At 39.1% G+C, this 15,492-nt stretch overlaps 1 protein-coding gene across 12 annotated transcripts in view; it reads left to right on the top strand.

Moving 5' to 3' along the window:
• The window catches only part of gab1 (GRB2-associated binding protein 1), a 70,713-nt gene extending 59,828 nt beyond the window's left edge, over window positions 1-10,885 (top strand). For 3 of the 12 annotated variants that reach the window (XM_022209883.2, XM_022209882.2, XM_051946205.1), the window contains 6 exons: window positions 2,309-2,371; window positions 2,858-2,947; window positions 4,942-5,035; window positions 6,212-6,335; window positions 8,886-9,014; window positions 9,098-10,885. In XM_022209883.2, coding sequence (XP_022065575.1) covers window positions 2,309-2,371; window positions 2,858-2,947; window positions 4,942-5,035; window positions 6,212-6,335; window positions 8,886-9,014; window positions 9,098-9,256 — 659 coding nt within the window. In that variant the 3' untranslated portion in view covers window positions 9,257-10,885. Of the gene's footprint in view, window positions 1-2,308; window positions 2,372-2,857; window positions 2,948-4,941; window positions 5,036-6,211; window positions 6,336-7,262; window positions 7,339-8,885; window positions 9,015-9,097 lie in introns of those variants that run through there. The other 9 variants (XM_022209886.2, XM_022209885.2, XM_022209888.2 and 6 more) reach the window with 7 other exon arrangements.
• Window positions 10,886-15,492: the final 4,607 nt, after the last annotated feature.

Below are 15,492 nucleotides of genomic sequence, written 5' to 3'. Positions count from 1 at the left end.
GCAACCACTGACCATGCTTTGTCTCACACCGAGCTGCTATTCCCACAGTGCTGCTGGCTCATGGTCATAAAGCCATCTGTAGAAAATTCCGTTTGAAAGCAGTGCCATTTTTCATCTTACTTTAGTTGTCGATATTAATGTGGAAAAATGCTTGTCTCAGTTTGTCTCCCTTGGTTTGTCTGGTGTATTAAATACCACCGTCTTCCTCTGCGCCTGTCCTTGACCAGCTTATTTTACCTTGTGATAAATTAGTTTACTGCCTGCTACATCGTCTGACATCCAACACAGTTAGCTCCTTGTCAGAAGCATGTTTGCCTCCAGCTCCTGTGTGGCTCTGTGGACTGTTTTGGTCCCTGTGCCATGGAGCGACTGAAGCCCGGAGTGGTCACCTCCATCCCCTTTGTTCCATCATCTGAATGGAGCCCTTTCATGAAAGACTTAGCAGGAGGATTTACAATTTGGGCAGACCGAAAGATTGAGTAATGAGCAGAAAGAGAGTTGAAGAATGACAGGGAATCATCACAAACCAAAATCCAGAGCTGTTTTTGTCATTGTAGAAAATAGGGCAGTTGTACATTTCCAGTTGGGAGTTCTTCTTTTCTTGTGACCTTTGTGCCAATCAGCTCCAAACTTGGCATGGATCATTGTTGGATTACCAGGAGTAGAAGTTAATAAAACTATTATTATTTCTCCAAATCATGTGACTGCTGAACAACAGTCCAGCCCATTTTAGCACAGTATTGTATTTCACAAAAAGAGCCATAACTTAGTGTCTCCAGCGCTCATGAAAGTTGGAGTTACAATTCGGCAATGGAAACTTTTAAAATAAAATGCACCTTTATCACTATTATGTATGCCAAGTGCTACTTATTGGTGCTTCATATGTACAGCCATGGCCATAAGTTTGGACACAAGTACCATGACGCTTGTGAATCTTAGAAAATACCACAAAATTGTCACTTACAATACAAATACCAGTCATAGCCATCAACCAAAATGAAATATATTTCATTTTGGTTGATGGCCATGACTGGTATTTATATTGTAAGTGACAATTTTGTGGTATTTTCTAAGATTCACAAGCGTCATGGTACTTGTGTCCAAACTTATGGCCATGGCTGTAAGCCTGTTACTCTTAATCCATTGGATAAAAGCTTGTTTTACCACATTTAACAGAAAAAGGCAGGACTGCTGTTGTTTTGGCCCTTAGCGTCCTTTTTCTCACTGATGTTATTGAGCAATTCACAATTCCACCTTTTTTTAGTCACTTCAAATCTACTTTATCACAGCATCTTATTTGAATGTCTTTTAACGTTTTTCAAGGAGGCTTCATCAGAACTCTCTCGGCTGTTTGTTAGAACAAAGAAAAGGTGGCTCGTCTTTCTCTCTGGTGACATTTTGTTGAGATGTGTTTGTTTTATGTAAAACGCACTGAAGTTACAATTGGAAAAGTGCTTTACAAATATGATAATATCGTAGCGTATCTAACCCTCCTCCACTCCTGGCACATAATTTGCTCTACTTGGATCTGCTTGTAGCTGCATTTCGTATTAGAAATGACACATAGACTGGTATGAAACATTTCAGAATATGACTGAAAATTGGTTTGGCCGACGTCTTTGAATATTTTTAGTCTGATATTCAGAGTGAATCTGAAGAAAAGTAAACATTAGTGCATGAGATTGCTAATCAGCAGCGTTGATGTGAGGTATTGATTCTTTGAAAAGTACTTTTTTTTTAAAAATAGAGAGTGTGAGTTTATTTATGCTACCATTCAAAAGCTTGGTGTCACTTAGAAATGTCTTTATTTTTGGAAGAAAAACTTTTTTTCAATGAAGATAACATTAAATAAATCACAAATACAATCCAGACATTGTTAATGTGATAAATGACTATTCTAACTGGAAACAGCTGATTTTTAATGGAATATCTCCATAGGGGTACAGAGGAACATTTCCAGCAACCATCACTCCTGTGTTCTAATGCTACATTGTGTTAGCTAATGGTGTTGAAAGGATAACTGATGATTAGAAAACCCTTGTGTAATTATGTCAACACATGAATAAAAGTGTGAGTTTTCATAGAAAAGATGAAATTGTCTGGATGACCCCAAACTTTTGAACTGCAGTGTATGTAGATAAATTAGATATCACATGACCCTTGGAGTTTCCCCTGGATGTTCTTCATGTCTTTTTTTTTTCTTTTTACCATGAGCCATGCAATATTCCTCTGTTCTCTGAACTAATATGAATTTCTACCAGCTATGTTCATCTTCTGTGTTCTTTTCTTTCTGCTTTGGATATCTCAGCTGCATGTTGTGAAGTCTTTGACATGTGTATTCAAGGCCAGCATCATTTTACTTACACAAAAGGTGATTCTCTCGAAATGAAGTGTCTCAGCTTGGAACTGTGGTGCATATAGGTCTGCTGCTCTTGCCAGCACTGCGGCAACATGTTGTGATCACAGTGTTAATGTGGAAGCAGCAATGTGTCTCGTCAACAAGTTAACTCGGCAGATTGATATGTGCGCTTCTCAACATGATTTCTCAGCGTACTCTGAGTGCTTATGCACAGCTCGTCATGCATGCACAGCTGTGATGTCAGTCTTTGTGTGGGAAGCCGTGGTGCATGGAGCGAGGTGCATGTTGGGCAGTATGGGTCTGCTGTTGTCATGACAATCATTCTCTTCAAGTGTGCTGCACAAAAAAAAGGTGACTGGGTGGACGTGAGGGTGTCGTTTTGCTGTTCAGCACAGTCTCGTCTTTTGCTTTGCATGGCGGAGCAATTGTTGCAGTAGGGCTTAACTGTTGTGATCACCAGAAATTTTATAATAAGCAAAGTCTTCTTTCACCAATCAGGTCAGAGTCCTAAAATAATAAGAGCAAAAGGTGTCTGTTTAGAGCGAACCGACTCTCAAACCGTAGGTGAATTCCCGAGGCGACGCAAGGGTAGGTACACCACACCGAACTTCCACTGTGTGTCTGAATACTTGCCATTCTTTGACCTCTGCACTTTATTTTGATTGTTTGCATGCTGTAATTAATCTACAGAGGGATTTCTCTTGTTTCTCAGGGCTGTGGGTTCTAAAAATATGAAATGGATGTGAGAGCTATTGCATTAATCCGGTCTAATCATTTTAAATCCCAGCAGGAGGTGGATGACCTGGCACTTCATACATGCACGGTTGCACTCACAGCTTTGAAGCTCATGAACAGTCATAACATGCCTTTCAAAATAAACCCTTACTACCACCCTACGTAAACACCCCCCACACCTTAATGTGATTTCTTACATGCTGTCAAACCTAACATTTCTTTTTCCAAACATGCCTTTTTGTAATTGCACTTCCACGTATTGTGCTTCTAAAACCCACAGTAAGGTGCAGCAGCCACAGCAGGGTTGTTGTCACTTAAACACTCACAAGGCTCAGGGAAGCAGCAGATGGCTCCTCAGTAGGAAATTGAACATCGATATCATCTAATAAAAGAGAACCTCGCATAAACAACCATATCCGCCCTCCTGTCTGTGCACATATATACCGGCTGCCTTCGGCTTAAAGTATGTGTTCCAGCTTCCCTTAACAGAGGCTGTGGGTTATGATCCCTCCATGGTGACCAGACTGAATATGGGTCACTCCAGAATTAAGAGTTTTTGAAAAATAAACCTTCTCTTTTACAATTTTCTGCTACATATTCATCAATAATAGGTAATAAACTGTCAAAGACTTGATTGACTCAGCTTACACATCAATGGTACCATTTTTATTCCATGTTTTATTTGTTGTTTGCTAACCCTGCTCTAATCACAGTAACAGGATTGCTAATCGATGCTAATGTTAGCTTTTTCTCAGCAGTAGAAGCTAGATATTTAGCTAGCTGTTACTGCTGACCAAGAGGACAAACTGACTGATGGAAAACAGTGAAAAGAATTAGTCTGATCCTGATAATATGAGGTAGAGTGAGACATTCAATGAAGGCTGATAATGTTTTGAAAATGTGAAAAATAAAAGAGAGGACATAGCTTTGCTCTACCCATTCTTTTGGAAAACTGTTTGATGCTGTTAATTCCAGCATTTCATGTGATTCACTGTTTTCTTCTTCTATCAGCTAAAACGGTTTTGCTAACAAGGTTGTTGTGGGACACACATTCCATGCATGATAATTATTATTTAAAATATTATGTTGATTAAAAATGTTCCCACATTTGCAAGAGACATCAGTGAAAAAAGAGATTTAACTGTTTTATTTGAGATTCGGTTTGGTCATCAGGGGGGTGGGACAAAAGAAAATTGATATTTTAGGGGGAACTCCAGACTTATTTCTTATTGAAAAATATTTTCAAACATTCTTTTCTCCCCGATTTTTTAGATTTGGTCTCAGGACATGTACATTTACACAAAACTGCATCTTTTAGTATTTTGTACATGGATTATTTGATGTGTAAAATGTCCTCCAATTCTGGAATGGCCCTGTTATTAAGTGGCCGTATTAGACTTATGTTCTACACAGATTTGCATGAAGCATAGGACTCATCGTTTCTCTGTTTTTTCCAAACCTTATATAAAAGAAGACTGATCATTCATGTTTCACATCCCCACATATCCAGAAGCTGTTGTATGTTTCATTTAAATAAGACCAGCAGATAAGTGATAAGGACTTTGAAAACATCTAGTATTAGAGGTTTAAGGGCAAAAGTCCAGCAATTTACCTATATTTTGTCATTTTTAAATACAAAATTACCTAAATAAACAAAAGAAGCACTGTTGCATTTATCATTGTCATTTTGTGTTGTTGGCCTTGTGATTTGTAACCCAACATGAATACACACTAGAATATAAACACACAGGTCGATCATGTCTGCAGTGTAACATTTTTGTGCTTTTGACATCCTTAAAACAATGTTCCTTAAGCAGTGACTGACTGGTATGTGTACCTTACTTCAGGAAAACCCGCTCCACTGGAGATCAAACCTCTGCCGGAATGGGAGGAGCCCTGTACACCTGTACGCTCACCTGTCACACGGTCATTTGCTCGGGAGTAAGTATCTAAAATCTTCTCCAGCATTTTTCGTAGTCCTACATTTTGCTAACAGCCAAGGTCGTGTTTGCACCAGTCTGCTTTCCTGTGAACCTTATTTTTATTTTTAGCTTGAAGTGAGATCCTCCGTCTCATTACTTGTTAACTTTTAGATGCATAAGTGGGTCAAAATATCTGAGCGAGTAGCTCAGGGGGTAAGAAGAGAGACTACCAAGTGGAAGGTTTAAGTCTCACCACCGGCATTTGTAAATTTCCCCACTCTGGGATTAATAAAGGTTTAATCTATCTATCAAAAATGACCCAGTGAGGTCGCTTTCTTGTAGTACCTTTGTAATGAAAAGTTATCATTTCATTTTCCAGCTATTGATATCATTCCATTTAGATTTTTAAGTTACCTTTTATTTTTTTCAAGAAATTGTAATATTTGTATTACTACCCCAAGCTCTTTATCACTGATAATATCATACAAAAGGTGATGAAGTGCACAGACTTGGAGGGAAAGAGTGAAAAAAATCATCAAAATGTTCAAAATCTGTTTTAAAGTGAAAAATAAACACATTCCAAACATGAAATCATTCTTGTGTGGACAAAAATCTAACACAACCAGTAATACAACTGATTATTCTTAACCAAAATGACAAAAATGGAAGAAAAAAAACCCCACATTCATTCTCATACGAGTCATTTCTGGCCCACTTGCGGCAGAGTGTGGGGTCCAATCACTTGTGCGTCTAACAGTTAAGAAGAATAAAGTTGATAAAATGTTTCTTTATAAAGCTAAGATAAATATGCCGTGCCCTGTCCTAGCTTCTTGTTGAACTACATACAGTGGAGGTTTTCTTTTTTTCGCTGGAAAAGAGGACTTTGTTGTGAACATGACCTTTTGTAGAGGATGCAGTTAACTGAAGAAGTAGGAACTAACACTTCATGCATTACTGTAGTCTCTGTGTGACCAAAGTAGCACTGCTCATACAAACAGGTGTGGGATCTGCCTAACACTGAAGGCAGCTTGTTGGCTAATCTGAGATGAGGTCTATTTCTGTGCTTAGTGCTGCAGGGACTCTTCCAGCTGCAGCGGTTTGTAGCTGTGGCTGTTATGTCTGTATTTTATTTTGTGCTCACCAGAGACTGCAATTTCTTGGAAGTTGGTGTGTAAACATTGTGAATGCTGCTCAGTCTCTCTAGGTTCCCAATGCCAGCGAGACCCCCGTCAGTGCATAGCACGGCCTCCAGCACTGACTCCGAGGACTCTGCTGAGAATTATGTAGCCATGGTCTCTAATATGCCCACAGATGAACCAGTATGTAACACACAACTATCCTCTGATTAAAAAACCAAGTCGCATGATTCCTTTCTTCTTTGCTTCTCAAATCGCAGCTAATCAAAGCTACAGAGAAAAATGTGCCATGTGTCTGATTGACTTGTGCTTTTTTGTGGTTTCATTCATGTTTTTATCTGATTTAAATTGAATCTAAAAGGACAGTTTTCACAACATATACATGAAAAGTACAGCAAAAGATTAAGTATGAGGCCGACAAAGTTTTTCAGGATTGAACACCATGTTCAGCACTTGGAATGTTAAGCCGTAGCTGTTTACAGAAACTATTCAGAATTGCCGTTTCCCGTCCGTGCTGTTCTTCGTGTGTTAGTGTGCACTAGTTAGTGGTTGCTGCAGATGGACTCCTCCCCACTTCAACTCTTTTCTTTGCAGTTTCCTCTTGTCCTGCTGCTCACCTTTCTTTATTCTCTGTTTTTGTTCATTTGATTTTCAGGTATTGTGTTCTTTTATCTGAGCCTTGGGCCGTATGAAATGAAATCAAGTTGAGATTTGTTTTAGTCATTTAGAAATCACTGGTCAAACAGGAACTATTGGCTTATACTGCGTTCTCTTTTCTGAAGAATAACACTGGATTTATCAGCCAAAAACACTGAGGGATAATATTTCTATTCACAGGGGTGCTTTCTTCTGCAGTTTGGTATTGGATTCACGATTTCCTTATTTTTCTTGCTGTTAACAGTTTGTTTACTTTTCCCCCTAACATTTGCTTTCATATCATCTGCTGACTTCCTGTTCTTTCATCACAAATGTTAATTTCTTTCTCCCAAGTTTCTCATTTCTCTGGCTTCCTCAGACTCTGGCTTCATCCATTTCCCTTTTCTTGCATTTGGTTCATCTGCTGTTCTCTTGTTTTTCTTTTGCCACTGCTTCCTTCTCGCTCTTGTTTAGAGAGGAGTCCTTCTACTGCACAGTCCCCATCACCCCTGTAAAGAGGGAGGTGGAGGAACTTGACACCATAGAGGAGGTGAGCAGGGTTGCCAGGTTAGACATGCATGGCCTGCCCTGTCAGGACACCAGAGGTTGCTGTTTTCAGGTGCTATAATTAGATGAGAAAGCACATAGAGCAGCTTTGTTGTGCTAATATGAGTAGCCAGTACCACCTACAAGCTGGATGCACGGGTTGCAGTGATTCTTAGATGTGATAAACCATCACTGTCCTTCCAGTTAGTATGTCCTAGTCACCATTCTAGTTCTAATAACTTCACCTTATTTGTAGTTCACAATTAACACGTATAGGCCCTACGTGTACCACAGTGTTGTCACAATATCAGAAATCTTCTAGACCACAAAAGATCTTTGATTTTTCAAATATCATGACAAAAGGAGAGTAAACCGCAAAGCTATGTCTATGAGCTTTCTTTAATCCAAATGTATGGGAAGCATTGTGAGCTCAAAACAGCCTGAATGTTTAACTGTGCAAACCAAATTACCAAAAGCCTGTGAAGAACTCTCATGAATGTCACTGTAGAGAGACATCTTTGTAGCAACATGCTGGTTTGGTGCCCACTTTTGTTGGCTGTATTAGCAGAGTAGTGCATTCACACGTCAGTAAATCCTGCCAGTCTTGTTCAGTGACTGTCAGTAATGGGCCTAACTAGATGAAAAGATGGGCATTGAAACAGTATATCTGAAAATGCAGCAATAATCCACTTCATCCAAATCAGGGGTGTCAAACTCACCTTAGTTCAGGGGCCACGTTCAGCCCAGTTTGGTCTCCAGTGACCAGTAAAATCAGAGCATAATAACCTGTAAATAACCACAACTCCAAATCCTTCCTTTGTGCTAATGCAAAAAAGTTCACATTTAAGGAATTATCTTTTTACAAAACATTATAAACAACTTTAAATTCGTTAGGAAAAATAAATTAAATTTAGACAACATTATGCCTCAGTTTATAATTTACACATTACAACTTCCAGATCACAGAGTGTACAAAGACACAAAACATTTAGTCACAGGTATCTGAACATGGACAATTTAGTATTTTACGCTATGATTAAAATGACAAAAGCCAGATGACAAAAGACAAAACACAACAAAAATAAGACAAAATATTACAAAAAGAGACAAAATGACAAAAGTGAGACAAACAACATGAAACAAAATAAAAAAGAGACAAATAAATTAAAGAAAAAAGTTAAAATCAGTCCTCTGGAGGACTGATTTTGGCCCATGGGCCACATGTTTGACACCCCTGATCTAAATACTAGTATAATTCACTTTTTGGTCCAGGTTTGACAACTTCAGATAGACTGTGATTCCCTTTGTGTGAACTGTCAGTTGCAGCCATCTTTTAATTTTTCCAATCCACCAGCTGTACTTAAGATGGTGTTGATCGTGGGTTCATAGAACATGCTTTGTGAAACTACCAATCTTGTGGTAAATCGGATCTCTTGCAACCTCTGCAAAGAAATGCTGGTTATTGTGACAACACGTGAGCGTATGTGAACATGAGCTGTGGGTCACTGCGCCTCTGCCATCGATAAAAGCGTCTTTTTCCGGCATTCGCAGATCATGAAGCTCGCTGCGCCCATGACTGCGGATGGTGGGAGTAGCCCTATGGTGAAGCCGAAGGGAGACAAACAAGTGGAGTACCTGGATTTGGATCTTGAATCCGGCAAGTCTACCCCACCTCGGAAGGTAGGAGCGCCACATTCTGAACCACATTTTTTCATTTACAGGCAGTTTGAAAGAATTCTAAGACCAACGTTGTGTTTCTTTAGATGAAGAGCAATGGAACTGGCATCACGGCATCAGATGAGCGTGTAGACTATGTGGTTGTGGACCAGCAACGGACACAGGCCCTCAAGAGCACCCGGGAGGCCTGGAGCGACGGCCGCCAGTCCACAGAGACAGATACCCCCACCAAAGGACCCAAGTGACCCTGTTGTCCCAACCACCAACCCACTTTCCAAACCCCCAAACTGCCAGAACTTTTACACCAGTGCAGGTTCTGGTTTGTGCTTTGGGACGGTCCAACTATCACGTTCCACCTCGACAAGATCCTTAGTGTCTAAGAGCCAGTGGAGCCACTCAACTGTCTTTAGTTTACACTGCTGTCGGGCCTAGCAGAGCACTGTCGTACAGAGGGGTGTGGGCCAGGAATAAGCTCTATGCAGTATGAAAGCAGGTGGAATGACTGGACTAGTCTTTGGGGTTTGACTTAAGCAGATCCATGAACTTTGAACATTCACTGCCTCCGAAAAGGATTAGAGGCTTCTTGATCAACTTTCAACGGCCTGATCCAGAATTAACATTTCCTTAAATTGTAATGCTGTTTGATGTTGTTTTGGAGTGAAATCACTTGATAACATGATCACAGTAGCTTGTCAGTGCAGCACTACTAGTTAGCATCGCAGGTTAACAGTTCAGTTTGTAGCGTGGTGAAGTTTCACCGGACACAGATCACAGGTTGTTTCTTCCTCAGGTCGTGGTGGGTGGTTTCAACCGACCCTGATCTGTATCCAAGGCAAACTTCAAACCCGGATCCCAGTACAACAGAATTTCAGAGATGTTGGTTTTTCTTTCAGAACAAAGGCAGTTGAACTTGTTCATTTTTTAATGTAACCAAGTGCTAAATTCAAGCTTCTGATTCACTCAAGGTTTAATCCACTGAACATGATTTGATTTCCATTTATGTGGAGATGCTTTGATTTGTTACAATGGAAGTGCAAAGACTGTACAAAAGTGTTATGTATATAAATGGGATAAAAGCGTCCTTTATTTGTATGGAATATCCAACGTGTTTGACTCGACGGTATACGGATTCTGCAGGGTAGAATCCTGTACCTGTATTAGATGGTATCAGGACTTGTGATTAATGAATGAATTACTGTGAGTTTTTAAACGAACGTGACAGGTTTTCTATAAGTTATGCAAAGGTATCAAACTTAGGCTAGAGAGAGAGAAAATCAGGTACTCTTTATAAATGCATACTAATACAACTTTCCATTTCTAATTTATTTCTCAAGCTATTTCATCAGGTGGATGTCGTGTCCATTTTTAGCTCAGTATTCTTGATTCATATGGAGGAACATTTGCTCGAGTCTGTTTAAATGGTCAGTTAGTTTCACAAGTTCATTCCCCCTTTCCCTTCCTCTTTTCTCTCTCCTTTAGGTTTAATTTATTTTAAATTGAACTGGCGTACAGTTTTGGGTAATTGGCTGCCTCATGTAGTCAACTTGATGCATCTTTTTTAGACCGTTAAAAAGTCTTTTGTCTGCATAGATCTGTGCTTTTACTAACCCGTCGACTCTCCCGCAGAAATCCTAAGCATGTGCTACCACAAGACAAAAACCACCGCTGTACATATTTTGCCATCGATTAGATGAACATGTATCTTTTAAAAGACGTGCCTACTAAGTCATCTTCACTCTACTTCACTCTTTCCTTATTGCAGTTTCTTTGTGATACGAGCTGCAAAGCTGATGATGCTTTATCTTTTTTAATGAATCTCAACAGAAAATGTACATTTTAAAAAATGGACTAAATAAAATCCAGCCTCTTATGCACGCATTGTCTTTCTTCAGCGTAATGTTCTGATGTTTGAGAAACCAAGACTGGAGAGGAGAATCAAGGATGGAAAGTTAAAAAAGAAGTACAAATCCAGTGACAAGTGAGATGTTCATTTTTGAGAAATTTAATGAAGGATTCTGTGCTGTGTACAGTGACAGTTGTTTGTTCTTAAATACCTTCTCTTCACCTATATACAGATTGGAAAGTTACAAAACAGTGATAAGATAGTGACCAGAACACAGACACTCCTTTGACCAGTGTCTATAAAAGTCCACCTTAAAATGCAGCTTTATTAAAATGACAAGACAAAGATTAAAACGGACTATAGGCATGCTGGATGCTCGTGTTTCAGTTGACCACAACTCCACAATTTGTCGTCTAAGAAGTCATTTCAGACAGGACAATGTGGCAGAGAACCTGCTGTAAATATTACAAATACACTGCGCATCCAAAAAACATCACACACTCTAATATTTCATTGGACCGCCTTTAGCTCTGAGAACAGCACACATTCACTGTGGCATCGCTTCGATAAGCTTCTGCAAAGTCACAGCTTTTATTTCTGTCCAGAGTTGTATTCATTTTCCATCTTCATCTTGTATCAATGATGGGAGAGTCGGACAAAGTCTTCTCCAGAACATCCCAAAGATTCTCAATGGGGCTGAGGTCTGGACTCTGTGGAGGACAATCCATGTGTGAAAATGACGTCTCATGCTCCCTGATCCACTCATTCACAATGTGAGCCCCATGAATCCTGGCATCGTCATCTTGGAACATGTCCATGTCATTATGGAAGAAAAGCTCGACTGATAGAAAGACCTGGGGCCTCATTTATAAAACATTGCGTAGGATCCATACTAAAAGTTTGCGTACGCCAAAAAAATTCTGATTTATAAAACTGTGCGTACGCACAGCTGCACACAATTTCTTGATAAATCACACTCCTGCTGGAAGATTGTACAGGTGGATCCACCTCACATTCCGCCCACAACACACCCACATTTGACCATGAATGGTCAATGCAAAGTAACTCATGAATGTATCTGTATATAAATAAGCTGCTGATCCTCGGGATTTTATGCAGCGCCGGCCGGCAGTCTTCACTGCTGTGCGTCAGGATGAATGAATCATGTGTTGACCCAGGCCACCCTGCCACTAAATTTGTTATGATCATGTCCGATGTACAAATAATTTGTACACTGATTGAATGTACATTTTTTTGGTTCACATAGATAAATTCATTTTCACTCGGAGCCCTTACAGCAGCATGAGTGCAGTCAGTTACGCCGATTACATTTGGGAAACCGGACATCGCTGCAAATTGCCGTTTAACGTTGGCCTGTTCACCCACAGTGTAAGGAAACCTGATGTATTGACTGGTCATGTTTATAATGTCATCCAAAACAGCTGGCATTATTGCGCTGAGGGATGGTTGTGATATCCCAGACCTAAAGGACATCATTTAACTGTATATCAGACCCAGATAGGATTTAGACAACAAATGTAACCTCATATGTTCTTCACATAAAACACATACAGTTGCAACGAAAATGATTCAACCCCCAGTGCCAATTTGGGTTTTAAGCACTATCTACAACTTTTAAGTTGTTTGGAATAAATTTAACATACAAGTGGATTTTAAACAGCTGAATGTAACCAATAATACAAGGGTTTTCTCTAAATTCCACACAAAATGTTAATTTTAATAACTAGTGCAGTTTCAAAATTATTCAACCCCCTAAGGAGCATTCCTTATAAAGACACACAATTGCAAATCAAGTGTGGTTAATAATGCCCCAAGCTTTCATAACGTGCCTGAAAGCTAACATTAGTACTACAGTTGCAAATTCTCTTTTCTACATGCTTGGATTTGCATCTTATAGTTTAATATTGTATCAAAGTCAAGAACACTGCCCTAAAAAATTAAGAAAAATGGCAATGTCCATGCATAAGCAATGAAATGGATCCAAAAAGGTAGCATGTGCACTAAATTGTTCTAAGGATATTTTTGAAAACGCACTTTGCTAGTTAATAGGTTTACATAAAGTGGCCACACTACCTGACCAGGGACAAAGAATACCTTAACCACCACTACCACCAGATTTCTATGGAGACAAGTGGCAAAATAGCTTGAGTGACTATAAAAGAGCTACATTAAGATATTCTGACATCAGGAACTAATCAGTAACTGATATTTGTTGGTACAGTAAGATACAACTTCACACCAAAGGGCTTCTTCAGGTACTCAAAGATGGGAACCTCTATTGACCCACAGCAAACACATAAAAATCAGCTCAAAGTTTCTTAAAAGCATTTATATAATCCATAGCTGTTTTGTAATCAAATTTTCCAAAGCATTGAAAGAAAATAAGAACTTCTGTAGGCCTGTGATTTATCAGTATATATGGCTGGAGATGGAAGATGACCATGCACCCTATCTACAGTAAGGCATGTCGGTGGCCGAATGCTGTTCTTGGCCTGATTGGCGTCATCAGGTACTGCAAAACTATAATAAGTGGAAAACGAGATAAATTTGATCAAATATACGGAAATCTCAGAAGCTAATTTCATGCTGACATTGAATAAGTTGATGCTTGGGGACGACATTTGGCTTTCCAGCAACAAGACCATGCTTATCACATTGGGTGTGGAAATGTTCTTACTTTCACTATTAAACATAGCCATGAGTTCTACTGTTGATTTCCTACGATCATCTAAGAGTTTGTTCCGACCACATTTGTTCCTTGTTGATGATGGTTCACCACTGTCCTTCAGGTTTTAATAATGCGTTGGATGGTTCTGAACCTGATTTTAGTAGTTTCAGAAATCTCTTCAGTTGTTTTCTTTTCTTGATGCATTCTAATATTTTGACCTTTCTGAGACAGATTAACATCCTTTCTATGACCACAGGACATGTCTTCCCACATGGTTGTTTAAGAAATGAGAAGCTGCATCAGCTAGGGTTAAAGCTGAAACATATTCATCACTGCAGTTTTGAAAGTTTCCTAGATGTTTTCTGCAATTGTGCTTTTACAGTAAGATCTAATCATCAGTGCGGCTGATGAAGGAAACAATCCTGCTTGTCCTTTCAGCATGGCAAAGTTAATATCATCAATCGCCTAATTTCCTTCAATTATACAGGACAGAATCCAAGTTTGTACACTTCTGATTTTCCATTAACTTTTCTATAAAGCAGCAACAAAAATGAAATGAAATAAATTGTAAGCTATACAGTGAAGGCTTTCTAAAAGTTATCAAATGTGACAGCCGGAAATGACACTGTGGACAATTACATTAGATAGTTTATAAATGTAATTCATCGAGATAATGATCCCTATAGATCTTTCATACCTTATGTATGGGATTCTCATTCTCAAATTCACGAGGTTCATAAATATTTGTATTTAATGTAATAAAATTGTACATAAATCAGAGATGGCCCAGCTGAACTCCTCCTGCTGCTTCCAGATGGTACGACTCACCTGACAACTGTCTCCTTTTAGAATATTTGGACAATTTTGTATTACACGTCCATAGAAAAAGCATTGAAGAATGGAGAAACCTCTTCAAAACACTGGTAAGTTTTGCAAAACACTTTAACATGCATGCTTTTGCCACAGGTGGGAAAAACTACCTTGCAGATGGCGACCTTGTAGTGCAGCTCAAAAAGTTTACGATGTGAAAGCCTGAACCTCCAGCATTCTATTGTTTCGTTTTGTCATTGTTTTGTTAAATAAGAAGTTTGCATTTCCTGCATCTTTCTACGACTCTCAAAGGCATTTTCTCCAAGCTAAGTAAATTTTTCAGCCATAAGTTTGAACACAAAGCCATTCAAAGAACAGACTTACATGTTATTGAGTCAGTCACTTAGTAAAATGAGAAGTAAAAACATTTTCACAGAGATCATAAGATGTGGTTGAATGCACCAAATTGAATCTTACACCGAGAAATTCCGTTATGACAGAAATAACTGGAAAGTTTTGTTCATGTTAAACGTAAGATTTAAAACATCAAAACATCCTTGTTTTGATCCACTTTTTGTTTGTTAAATCTGCTCTATTTTAATTAGTTCAGCGTATTTTCACCCCAACCCTTGTGAAGTTTAATTTTTTTGCTACAGTTTTAACTACCGATGCTTCAGTTTATTAGAAGATGTCCTGACACAGAAAGGGAAATTGCAATTCAGAGCCAGAGTCACTACACTGAAATCAACATGAAGTTCTGCTCTGTTCCTGTACTGACCACTAGATGGAGCTGTTGTTTGAAGGACTACATGGCTCTTCTTTGCCTGTATGCTTTCACTCCTGTAGTGCAGTCTCTTCTTCTGAAGTGCTCTGCAGTACCACAGCAGTGCAAATCGCATTCACAGCTTCATGCTGCTCTTCTGCATTACTACACAAAGCTCTGAGTCCACCGGCTTGTGATATGGATTTTTCTTTGGTTTATTTTAGAAAAGCTCAGACTTTCATATGAGGCTGAGTAAATTCATGACTGTTTTTTGACATACAGCACCTTATGGGGCGGTTGTCCCCTTCTGCACAGTGTTCTATGTTTTTTTTGGGGGGGCGGTTATTAGGTTTATTTCTATAAGTACACTAATGTT

This window comes from Acanthochromis polyacanthus, chromosome 3 (assembly GCF_021347895.1).
Source record: "Acanthochromis polyacanthus isolate Apoly-LR-REF ecotype Palm Island chromosome 3, KAUST_Apoly_ChrSc, whole genome shotgun sequence".
Taxonomy (NCBI): Eukaryota; Metazoa; Chordata; class Actinopteri; family Pomacentridae; genus Acanthochromis; species Acanthochromis polyacanthus.
Note: the sequence above shows the minus strand (reverse complement) of the source record. Positions and strands in the feature narration are given on the sequence as shown.